Source organism: Leptonychotes weddellii, chromosome 12 (genome assembly GCF_054177405.1).
Source record: "Leptonychotes weddellii isolate Sample4059 chromosome 12, ASM5417740v2, whole genome shotgun sequence".
In the NCBI taxonomy this organism is placed as follows: domain Eukaryota; kingdom Metazoa; phylum Chordata; class Mammalia; order Carnivora; family Phocidae; genus Leptonychotes; species Leptonychotes weddellii.
The window spans coordinates 41,173,502-41,185,801 of NC_138380.1; the positions used below are offsets into that span (position 1 = coordinate 41,173,502).

General features: G+C 48.2%; 1 protein-coding gene across 2 annotated transcripts in view; it reads right to left on the reverse strand.

The window, feature by feature from the left end:
- Positions 1-10,763, reverse strand: part of MINDY4 (MINDY lysine 48 deubiquitinase 4) — a 102,199-nt gene extending 91,436 nt beyond the window's left edge. Inside the window, exons 1-3 of one of the 2 annotated variants that reach the window (XR_014139225.1) lie at positions 10,565-10,763; positions 4,826-4,945; positions 910-1,145 (exon numbers count right to left, since the gene is read on the reverse strand). Coding sequence is in view for 1 of the 2 variants with exons in the window: in XM_081800320.1 (XP_081656446.1) it covers positions 910-1,145; positions 4,826-4,945; positions 10,565-10,627 (419 nt within the window). In the remaining variant the exon portion in view is untranslated. The remainder of the gene's footprint in view (positions 1-909; positions 1,146-4,825; positions 4,946-10,564) is intronic. The other variant, XM_081800320.1, reaches the window with a different exon arrangement.
- Between the last annotated feature and the right edge of the window lie 1,537 nt (positions 10,764-12,300).

Below are 12,300 nucleotides of genomic sequence, written 5' to 3' on the forward strand. Positions count from 1 at the left end.
GCTTGTGTTCCCTCTCTCGCTGTGTCTCTCTCTGTCAAATAAATAAATAAAAATCTTAAAAAAAAAAACTAATGATGTAATGTATGGTGATTAACATAACAATAAAAAATAGGTACAAAAAAAAAAAGACACAGTGATGGTTAAATTTTATATGTCAACTTTGCTAGGCTATGTTGCCTAGTTGTTTGGACAAATACTAGCCTAGATGCTTCCCTGAAGGTATTCTTTAGATATGATTAACATCAAGGCTATACTTTCAGGGATCATTTCTATAGTTCGTAGATATGATTAACATCTACAATCAGTTGACTTGAAGTAAAAAAGATTACCCTAGATAATATGGGTGGTCCTATTCTATCAGTAGAAGGCCCTAAGAGCAAAAACAGGTTTCCCAGAGAATTCTGCTTCAAGACTATAACACAGAATACTGCCTGAGTTTCCAACATGCCAGTCTGCCCTACAGATTTCAGACTTGCCAGCTCCCACAATCATGTGAGCCAAGTCCTTAAAATAAATCTCTTTATAGGGGCACCTAGGTGGCTTAATCAGTTAAGCAAACGACTCTTGATTTCAGCTCAGGTCTTAATCTCAGGGTCGTGAGCTCGAGCCCCACGTTGGGCTCCACACTGCGCATAGAGCCTACTTAAAAAAAAAAAGGAAGTAAAAAAAATTAATAATTCTCTTTATATAGGAAATATAAAACCAATAAGATATATGTGTATGAATACATACAATATTTGCATATATATTTACACGTATTCACACACACACACACACACATACACACACACACATCCTATTGGTTCTGTTTTTCTGGAAAACCCTGACTATTACAGCCCCTCAGTTTACAGCCATTGGTCACGGCAGTGATAGGAAACTAATCCACAGTGTAAATATAAGAAGAGATACCTGGCTTTGCTTGTTTCAGACAATGATGTTCTCCATCCTGCATCTTCATCTGCAAGGTCATATATATTTACCAGCGTGGTCTCTGAGCATCTTGATGGTAATTTGTTATTTTTCTTTGGAATTGAGAGTGCAGGGATTGGTGTTTCTTGAGTGAAATTGTTAGTAGTATTTCCAAAGTGATCCAGAAAATATCTGGTAATGAGTTCAAGGTTTGTTTTTAGAGGATTTTCCTTTGCCTATCATTGGAAGAAAACAAAAATCATTAACCATATGGACAGCTTCAGGGGAAGGGTGGAAAACATGGCTATTCCAATTCTTTGACATTGTTTATCAGCTTCTCATTCATTCATATACTCTTTCAGCAAATGTCCAGTGACAGCCTGTCATATGTAAGGCATTATGTTATAACACAGAGATGAAGACAAAAACCTCTACCCTAAAAGAACGAACATCCAATGCATGAGTCAGGCGATTTAATGAGCAACTGTAACAAAACAGAAAAATACCCAAGCAAATTTCCTCTTGGTTTTTCTCCTAGGAATAACTTTAGAAAGTATATACCTGTTCATTTAAAAAAAAAATTAAATCTTTAGGGATCCTTAACTCTACAAGATAATAAACATGTGGGACCTGAGTATTCCCTTAGGTTGTGTACTCTGCATTTACCACTGGACACTGGGGCCTGCAGGGACAGAGCCACAAAAGGTTATTGCAAAGAACACAGAGAGGCCATCAGGACTGACTCAATCTACACCCGAATCTTAAAAAAAACTGAAACTCTTTAGTAGTTGGTTTTAGAAATGAATGACATCGGGGTGCCTGGGTGGCTCAGTCAGTTAAGCGTTCGACTCTTGATTTCAGCTCAGGTCATGATCTCAGGATCACGAGATCAAGCCCTGAGTCAGGCTCCATGCTGAGTGTGGAACCTGCTTAGGATGCTCTCTCTCCTTCTCCCTCTGCCCCCGCTTGCACTTGCGCACTCTCGCTCTCTTTCTCTCTCGAAAGAAAGAAAGAAAGAAAGAAAGAAAGAAAGAGAAAGAAAAGAAAGAAATGACATCAGTATTTCCCAACCCTGACTATGCCAAATATCATCTTTGGAGGTTTTTAAAAATATATATTCCCAGGCCCTACTGTGTCTTATTAAGCCAGAATTGCAAAGATCGGAGTGCTGATTTCTCTTAAAAGTCCCCTAAGTAATTTGGACAAACATAGCTATCCAAGCAGCAATCCACAGGCTGAGCTTAGGCCATGTAACCATGTCAATCCCCACTCCACTTGTTCAGGGACACCAAGCTGCTGGGAAGTGTGGTCAGACATGGGGCATTTGGTGAGTCTACAGTCAGAGCAATAAAGTGCCTGACGAAGGACCTGGCGCAGAAAGGACCCTCAGGCACATCCAGGCTTTCCCCTCCCTATCCCCCTGATCTGTGCAGCAGAACTCGACCACCAACATCCACAGCCAAATGGGTTCTGACCAACAGCAACAGATTTATCAGGCAGTCAGAATCAGGAGACAGCTTTCTTTTTTTAGTATGGGACCTAAAAAATCTATTTTGTCTAAGTCTAAATGAAACTTACAAGGAAAAGAATCAGGGGAGAGACGTTACACAATTTATTTGGACCTTCTTGCTTTTTCTTTCAATACAAGAGATTTATAGCCCTAGATAACCTGAATTATACTTTATGGCTTTTCATAACACTCTGCTCAGAATAGACACAGCCTTTATATGAATCTGGGCACCATTTTTCAAAACCTCAATTTTCATAGGCATTTTTATATATCGTATCCTCAATAGGGAAAAACAAGTTACTGGAATTAACATTAAATTGCAGGGCTTTCCTAGAATCAGGCTAGCTTTGTGCGAATGTCAAAATCATTATGCAATAGATAGATTAATGAATCTATTTTTCTGTAATATATAAGGTCAATTCATTGTACAGTAACTACTAAAAACTACTGTATAAATCAAATAATCAGCGTACTTGTCAAGACCTAATGAAAACATCTTAAGTATCTTCAGATAATTATTACCTTAGGGAGACTATGTTATAGTGGAGAAGTAAAAGTCACTTGAATGGCAAAGATGATTCCAGGATATTAAGTAAAGTTGCATTTACATAAAATTCCCACTATACCAGCATGGTTAATTGATTTTCTTGTTACCTATTCTCACTTTCTATGGAAAAAAATCTTTCTAAAATGTACAGTCCACAGTCCTGCCTTACAAACGATGCAGTAAAAGGAGATGCGCTGGAAAGCTGCTGCCCGGGTCGACAGGACTCCAGCTGGACATGTGGAGGAGGCAGGGGGGCCCTGGTGTCACCCTGGGACCAAGGACGAAGGGCATCGATCTGATGTCTTTACTAAGGCGATGCCAGGACTGCACCTGGCTGCCACTGCCCTTTTCTCATCAAAGTGGGGCATAGGGACTTCTGGCAACCTGAATGTTCCCGTAGGTTGACGCCATCCTTCACTTTACTGAGGGGAACTCAGCCTGAGCTCCCCACTGGGCTATGACGTGCATGAGGGTGGTTTTCAAGCTGTTCTGGGGTTCCTCCAGGTGTCTCAGAAACAGCCTTGGAGGGCTGGGGTGGGGGTGCCACCCCCCATTCCAACCCAATCTGCTAATATTTCGTTTGAGTAAAGGATTACAATTACAGGAGGCTTGACCACCATTACTACAGTAGGACTGGGAATCAGAAGATCTGGTTCTAGCCTCGCCCCTATCCTGTAACTCTCTGCGAGACCTTGACAAACCACTTTTCTCTGGCTCACAGCTCCCCCAGGTGGGGGCCCCCATTCAATCGGTAGTTTAAAAGCTGCTTAGCCTAGTCCTGAGGGGCTGCGCCAAAGACCAAGAAGGTAAGTCTTCTTCATCCCCAATTCAACTATGGGGCTTCCGTTCTTTGTTTTACATATTTGGACTTCTGCAGGAAATATCATTTTATTGCCTCTTTAAAAAATTATGATAAATGCTAAACTACATGATCATTAGGTTCTTTCCAACTCTGACGCTATGGCCTACCACAAGGCAACATCTGCTGGAGAGCCCATTCTTCAATCAAATTAGAAGATTCTGTCTTCATAGCAGAAAAAACAATGATGCCAGAATTGCAGCTTCAGTCAGTCAGTCAGCCAGCCAATCATATAATCCACAAACACATATAGACTATTTACTATGTCCTCAGGCAACATGTTAAGTATAAGGATACAACAGTGAACAAAGAGATGCCAGTCTCTGGCCTCCTGCTGCATCCAAGGTAGTGGGGAGGTGGATGCTAATTAAACAACCACACACACATACTCTATCATAAGTGTGCGCAGCACAACAAAGGAAAACTACAGGGTGCCATGGAGGCTTATAATCAAGGTGGTGGGGGGTAGATGAGGTGGAGGGATCAGGGAAGCCCCACCCTCACCCCCCAACCATTTACTATCTCAACTCCAATGCCCCAGGGTTAGCTGAACCCAAGCCCCATTTCTGCCTAAATTAAATGTCACAGTAGACTTAAAAATAAGCTATTACTCAGAATTGAAGAAGGAAAATCTTACACAGGCAGGGAATGGAAAGTTTTAGTAGAACTGAATACTATATTCTTAAGTACAGTCTGACTAAAAACAGCCTCCTAGGGGAGGAGGGAGCACAGGGAATAACCATTAAGGGCCCAGGTTCAAAGTGAGCTTCACAGCCACACATGCGCAATATGCCCACGGGGGCGGCCTGGGGCCTGACTGAGCCTGGAAGCCCAACTCACACTTGGGATTTGTCAGCACTTGGCCGGGTCTGTTTCTCCCTGGCAGCAGGCACAGCGAGCCTCCTGTCACCCATCTCCGACAGCTCGGCAGGGCCCATAAGGGCTCTGACATTGCCAAGCTCAGTTCCAGAACATTACACCACACCTTCAAAGCACGTACCTTGTTCTCCTTGTAGAGAAATTCAAGATGCAAAACCTTGCGGAGATCATTTCTGCTGTTTATGCTGAGGTCAGAGCGTGGGCGTTCCTGGTCCATGGTCACACATGTTTTCTTTAAGCCCTGCAGGAAGAAATCTGAATCATTATTTTCATTTTAAATCAAAACCTTCCATTCTCTGATGATGGTTATAAATAAAAGACTGTTGGTGTTCATTATGATCATTCCTATCCTGCCTATCCTGCCTTCCTCACAAGGATCTCGCAAGGACCAAAAACTAACTTAAGGATTTATTTTTATATAACCTTTACACTTGACGGCTTCACAATTATTATTCTGAATCTTACAATAACTCCATGGGCTGAGCTGAAATTGGAGTTGTTGGCCCATTTTCTAGAAAAGGAAAGGGAGGTTCGAGTCACTGACTCACCCAAGGCTGGAGCCCTGGGTTTGACACTAGATTTGGAGCCACGGAATATGAAGCTTTAAAAATAAACTAAAGGGGCAAAAATGAGCAAAAGGCCAATAATGATTCCTTTCCTTTCTCAGGTGAGAGCAAGGGTTGATTTGCCCAGGTAACACAGGAGAATCCCATAGCAGGGGGTCCTGACCATCCTGGCGTGTGAGTCGGCAAAGCCAGGACTGAGGCCCACTGGAAGCACGTGGTAAACGTTTGCTGAGTTCCCAGTGAGGCCACTGTCATCATCCAGCTTGACCTGGCAGAAGGCCCAGCTAAGACACACTCTGGCAATGGCAAGGGCTATTCCCCCTGTGAGCCTGGCTTCTTCGTTTGAAAAATAACCACAGAAGCTGCTGCCTGCCCACCTCACTGGGCCATGGTGATCACCAAACATGGATCACCGAACAGCTCAGCCTGGCGCTAAGGGAGCCCCTTGCTCTTCATGGATCCAGACCCACAAGGGAGCCAGGCCTCAACTTCTCCCCCAGGCTTTGTGTTCACAATCTTACAGAGGCTCCCACTGATGGGAAAACAAGACAAAACCTGTTGCCTGCCATGAAGTGAGAGAAGAAGAATTTGCAAAAAAAGAGGTATGAACACAACCTGGAACCCAAGAGAATAAAAAGGAAGTGTTGAGGAGGGGGGAACACAAAAAAATGGGTGTATATGTTGGGGGAAAGGCAGGGGTATGCCTGGGTGCTCTAGGGAGAATGAACTGGAAGGAGGGGGGGTTATAGCAAGCACCCCCATTTAATCTGCGTCTCCCCATGGCTTTCCTGCCAATCAGAGTGAGGCTGAAACCACAAGAGCCCCTCTCTGCTGGATAACTCTTTATGTTTGTCAACAGCTCAGATCAGCAAGTCTTGGCACACTTCACAAACTCACTGGGACTGTGGTACACACCAACATTTGAAAACCACTGGGGTAGTGGATAAGGATGCCCTCAGGAAGCAGCCAGTCCTCAGTTCCATCTGGTCCACTTAATCTTCATCACTCAACAAACATTTCCTATGCACCTACTATGTGGTGGGCTGTTCTAGATGCAGGAGATACCAAGAGAATAAGACAAACCCTACCCCTTCACAGAGCTGACATTCTGTTGGGGAAGTACCTCTTTTTTAGCTGACATTAAAGCAGAGACATGAGGGAAGTAGGAGAGCAGGCCATGCAGACACTTGGGGGAAGTGTGTTCTCAGCAAGGAACAGCAAGGGCAAAGGCCCTGTGGCAGTCACAGGAGGCCTGTGCAGCTGGAGCTGCGTGACCAGGGGAAAGTGGCAGGAAATGAGGTCAGAGAGGCTGCCCAGAGCCTGAAAAGGAAAGGCTTATTGACTTTTGTTAAATGGTGGGGTGGGGGCGGGGTGAAAAGAGGAGCATGAACTGACTTGTATTTGTAAAGGATCACTGGCTGCTAGGTTGTGAACAGATTTTTGGAGGGATTAAGCAGAAACTAGTTAGGACGCTATCGAACAACTCACGTGAAAAATGGAAGTGGCTTGGACCAGGTGGCTGCAGCAGAAGTGGAAAGAAGTGGCTACATGCTCTATGTGCCCTGCTGGCAAAGCCAACAGATGTACTAATGGACCAGATGTGGGGTATACATGAAGGAAAAAAGCCAGGAATGATTGCAAAGGTTTTCGCCCAAGCAACCAGAAAGATGGTGATACTGCCTACCGAAATTGGAAAACTGCAAGACATAGAGGGAATCAGGAATTGGGTTTTGGACATGTTGAGATATTTATTGGATACCCAAGTGGAAACGTAAAATCGGCTGTTGGAAAGAATGTAAGAGTTCTGGGAGAGACCTGGGCCAGAGATAGGCATTTGGGAACTGTCTACTGGAATCCAGTAGACTGGCCGAGGCACCTGGAAAATAGCAAGTGAAGGAAAGAAGAGAAGGTTGAGTCTTGGGAGTCCCCCAGCATGCACAGCTCCAGGAAACGAGGGGCACCAGCAAAGAACCAGAGAAGTTAGAGGAGGCAAAGCAGAAGGTGGGCTCCAGAAGCCAAGCAGAATGAGTTTCCAGGAAGCAGGACACAATCAGCCATGCCAAACACAATGTTAGACCAAGAAGTGTGAGGACTGAAAGTTAAAGGTCATTGACAAACTTGACAAGAGTTGTTTCCGTGGATCGGTGGGGACAGAAGCCTGATTAGAGTGGGTTTGAGCAAGCAGGAAGAAGGATTAGAATCAGAGCACACATAGCTCTTTCATGGGGTTTGGCTGTAAGAGGGAGAAGAAAAATGGGCCAGTAGCTGGAGGGACTTGAGGGCTCAAGATGGGATTCTGCAGGGCCAACAGTAGAGAAGACAAAATGTATATAGAACAGAGAGAGAGAACTGTAGCAGTGCCCTCAAACAGGCAAGAGGGGATGGGCACTCGGGGAGGGGGTGGCCTTTCCCAGGAGTATGGAGAATTCGCTCGCAAGAGCAGGAGGGAGGCAGAGTGAGGGTCCGGGCCCAGGAAGGTTTGCAACTAGTGGTGCAGCCCATAGGGAGTTTTCTCAGGACCGCTTCTGTTTTCTCAGTGAAATGAGAATGGGGAAGGAGCTGTGGGGTTGGAGGAGAGGGCAGGTGTGAAACGACCATCCCAGAGTGGAGAGAGGGAGCGGGCTGGAGAGCTATAACCAGGGGGGCAGGCATACCTGAGGCCTCAGGGGGCCGAGGGGCCGCAAAACTGTCCACATAGCGGTGTGCTTCTCTCCAGCCCCGTTCAGCACTGCAGGGCAGGCATGGGGGGAGCGAAGTGAATCTGAAAACTCAGGGGAACATGAGGAAAGAAGAGAAGGGCAAGGGAGGCAAGCATGTTATTGAGGGTGTGATTATGATGATGGGCGGGTATGAAGTGGGGAGAGGTCACAACAGGGCCTGGGCCCGGAAGAAGTTGGCAGGAACTGTGGAATGCAGATGTGAGTGAGACTGAAGAACAGTTTATTACAGGCTGGCTGCTAAGGAAGGTGAGCTTGCAAGTGAGGATGACAGAATGCTTGCACAGATTCCAGAAGGGGTGCAGTGCTGGTAAGAGGCCTAGGACATGACCTTTTGGAAAGGGTGGCGGAGGTAGGATGGGGTCAAGTCGTTGCAGGAGAGGGAGGCTGGGGCACGAGAGGAGTCACCCTGGAGGACCCTGACCCTGCAGGAGACTAGCATGACTCTCCCTGAGGGCAGACCACACTTGGACGGGGGCCAGCGCAGCTGGGTGCCATGTAGGGTGGAGGGCACAGGAGGTCAGAGTGGAGGGCAAGGTGAGGTCAGAGGCCCAGCCTGCAGCAGGGTCATAGAGAGCCTTGTAGGCCCGGGTGAGGCCTTCCCTTCGATTTTATTCTGGTTGTAGTAAAAAGCCCATGGAGGGTTTTGAGGAGAGGAGTGACAGGCTCTAACTTGCTCACCCTGGGCAAGTTTCTTCGCCCCCTCGTCTCATGCTCATCTTGCATGAAAGGGAGTAAGTATTCTTGTCTTTCAGGACGGTTACGAGGATCTGAGAAAACAGGTAATAAGAAGGTACCTCTCACCATGACGGGAACTCTCTAGGTTATACTTGTCTTGTGCCAAGCCCTGAGGGGAGTATGTGGTCTTGGCGCCAGAGCAGAAGGTGATGAGGTAAGCAGCTGATCTGGACTGCAGTCCCGGCTCTCCACAACTGTCTGAGTGACTGTGGGCAACTCCTTTGTCAGGTCAGAGCTTTAGTGTGCCCAAATAAAAAATGCAAGGGAGAGGAGGCCCCGTGAACCAGACACTGGCCAGGCTCCCCCGGATCTGGTGTCAGCTCTGTGGACTGGTCTAGTGGGAGAGACAGGCAGACGTATAAACTATAACGTGAGTGCCAATGAGCAAGCCACAGACAAGGTAAGTCAGGTATTCCAACTGGAGTTATCCAAAAAGACCTCCCGAAGGAAAGAGACTTGGGGTGGGCTGTGGGTGGAACAGGGAAAGGCATGTGGGAGAAGCTGGAACCAACGCTGGGGGGGAGCCTTAGACAGCGGGTGAGGACTGTGGATTTCATTTGTCCTCAAGGAAGGCAAGGCATGAGGAAAGCTCTGAGAGTTTTGCTTGGTAGTCCAGACTTAAAAGAAATGATAGTGGGCAGCCTCATAGGATATGTCACTGACATCCAATGTGCAGCCAGGACTTGGTGACAGAAGGTCAATTGGCCGTAAAAACAGAGCAGATAAAATGAAGCCACACTGCATTTAAACATTTTTTTAAATTAAAAATTTTTTTTAGAAAGCAAAAAAAGACACTTTCAAAACAGATGCACATGAGAGATGGGGGGGTGAAGACAATGCTGAATACCGGTACCTACTATGTGCCAGATACGATGCTTGGGGACTGCCCATATATCATTATTAATCCTCATCATAAATCTGCAAAGGGTGGGTCTTAATAGTCCTGTTTACCGGATAAGGAAACTGAGGCAGTGAGTAACGGACCCAAGCTCACACTGCTAACCAGTTGCCGGTATTTGAACCGCTCCACCTGATTCCAAAGCCCTTCCAATTTTCCGTTCAAAAAATGATTTTGTTTGTGTATATGTTTCACCCAGACAGCTGCCCGTGGCCCCTGATCAACACGACACCACGAGGGCCAATCCCTCGCTCACTCTGTATAGAATGAGTTCGAATATGGAATAGGGTACACTGGCTTGCGCAGTAACCTCCAGCGACCTCTTTCCCACGGTGTCCCCACTTCCACCGCAGATGGCTTGCTAAGGACCTCCCCAACTTTTGAGTACTGCGAAAACTCTCCCGGCGCAAAACAACGGAAGTTCAAAACAACCACGGCTGCAACCCCTGAGCTCCCCACTGCCGAGGGGCACGACTGAAGCGTTCGACTATCGGGAGCGTGTTTTGGCCCCCTGGGTTCCCTCCGGGGGCCCTTCTTTCCCGGTAGGGTGGAGGTGCCGGGACGGGCGACGCGCTCCGGGCCACGACAAGGCGGCTGTGCTTTAAGAGGCCGGGATGAGACCTCCCCGGGCCGCCCCCCGCTCCCCGCGCCCAGTCCCCGTGCCGCGACCCCACCGGAGGCGCGGGAATTTTGCGCGGGGCGGCGGCCGCGGGCCGGCGTGGCGGGCGGCCCGGCGGGCGCTGCGCGGGGCCAGCAATGACTCCTGGGAAATGTAGTTTCGGCAGGCCCGAGAAAGTGGCGCTCCCGTCGGACATCCCCCGGGCAGGGGACGGCAGGGGGCGGCTCTCCCTCCGCGACGGCGCGGAGCTGGCAGGGGCATCCCCAGACTGCGCCCTCACCCTGGGGCAGCGGCCCCGAGCGGCGGAGGCGGCGCGACCCACCTTTCTGCTGAGGAACTCCCGAACCAGGGAGGCGGCCACCTCCTCCACGAAGAGGCTGTCCATGCTGCCGGCTCTGCCCACGAAGCCGCGCCGTCGCAGCCCAGGCCCCGGGTCCGTTGGGGCCAGTATGGCCGCGTTGCCGTGGTGACGGTGTCACCGGAGCCGGGAGAGCTCCTCCCCTTCCCGGGAGCCCGTGGGCTGGGAGGGCGGGGAGAAGGGGAGGAGCGTCCTTCAAACTGGCTTCCGAGAGCGGGAGGCCGCCCAGGGGCCGGGCGTGGGCTCCCGGCTGGTTCCTGGTTCGGGCCTGTCTCACCTCCGGGTGGCCTAAAACCAGCCACTGCTCCACGCTGAGTCCTGAGTGCCCAAGATGGGAAATGGGGAGAATGCCTGCCTCCCTGTTCTGGAGGAGTAAACCCACAGTGAAGTGGCCCACAGAGGCCACCCACAGCACCACAGCTGGCTCCTGGGCTCACTGAGGCCAAAGGACCTTGGCTGGTCTGGACTGCGTGGGGCAAGGAGGCCCAGGACTCTGTGAACTCGGTGCTGAAATAAAAGGACCGGTCCCTCACCCGCTTAGTGCCTGCGGTCCCATAATGAGACTGCCGGTAATTGAGCACCAAGCATTTTATACAGGTGTCATCGAAATAAGGACCCAATCATTATAAATATCTATAATCATTTACAAAGAAAAATATGCTTTTCCGAGGGCCATAAAATGGAGCTGCTAAATAAATCAGAGCTACAGAGCATGACCCCAGGACCCATCAAATAGAATTTCTCCATGCCACAGACTAGCATAAAACCAGCATTAGCCAAGAAGAACACTGGCCTCACAGGGATGAGCTGTAATTTCTTCACCTACTCAGAAATTCAATAGACCACTTACTCACTGAGCTTAGCAATGGAATTGAGCAAAAAGGTTAAGTTCCAAAAGACTGCATACAGCATATCTTTGTGTAAATGTAAAACAACTTAAACCAAAAATCATAATTTGTGGGGATATAATGCTTCAGTAAAGCTTTTTGTAAAAAAGCAAGGGAGTGAAGACCACATGATTCAGAACAGTGGTTGCTTCTGGAGGGGGAGGAAGGGGCACAGGGTAGGGGAGAACCACATGGGTACAAATAAGTAACTGTCAATGTTCTGGGTGTCATTAGGGCATTTGTTTCTTAAGCATTTGTTATAGTATTTCTATTAATTCATTAGTTTAATAAAAGATGGCCTTGCAGGGACCGATGTTGAGAGGATGTCATGAACCAAGGCGAATTATTAATTAACTTTATGCCCCTGAGGTCCAGAGGAAGGGAGAGAGGAAAGGGGAACAGAGGGACAATTTAGACAGCTTTGTCTCATAACACAGGGTTCTGTGACAAGTGTAAAATCCGACGTATCACTGTACAGCAGTGGCTCTAGGCATTTGAGTCTGTGAGCTCCTGCATTTGTGTGAGTCTGACCACAGGAGCTTATGGGGTCCCTGGCTTCTGCCTGGTGCCCTGTGGCGCTCTGGCAGCAGGGTCCAGCAGGCGCGGTACGGGCCTTGAAACAGGCCTGCTGCATTGTGCTGTGAGAGTTGAGTTCATGTGCTGCCTCCTCCAAGATGCTCCAGGATGGGGACTGACTGAATGGATCCCCCTCCAACTTCAAGCTCCTTGAGAGGCAGTACTGGGCATTTACCTAGGTTAGGGGACTCCAGAGAACAGAGGTGGGAGCATGGATCTGCCCAGGTGCAACATGTC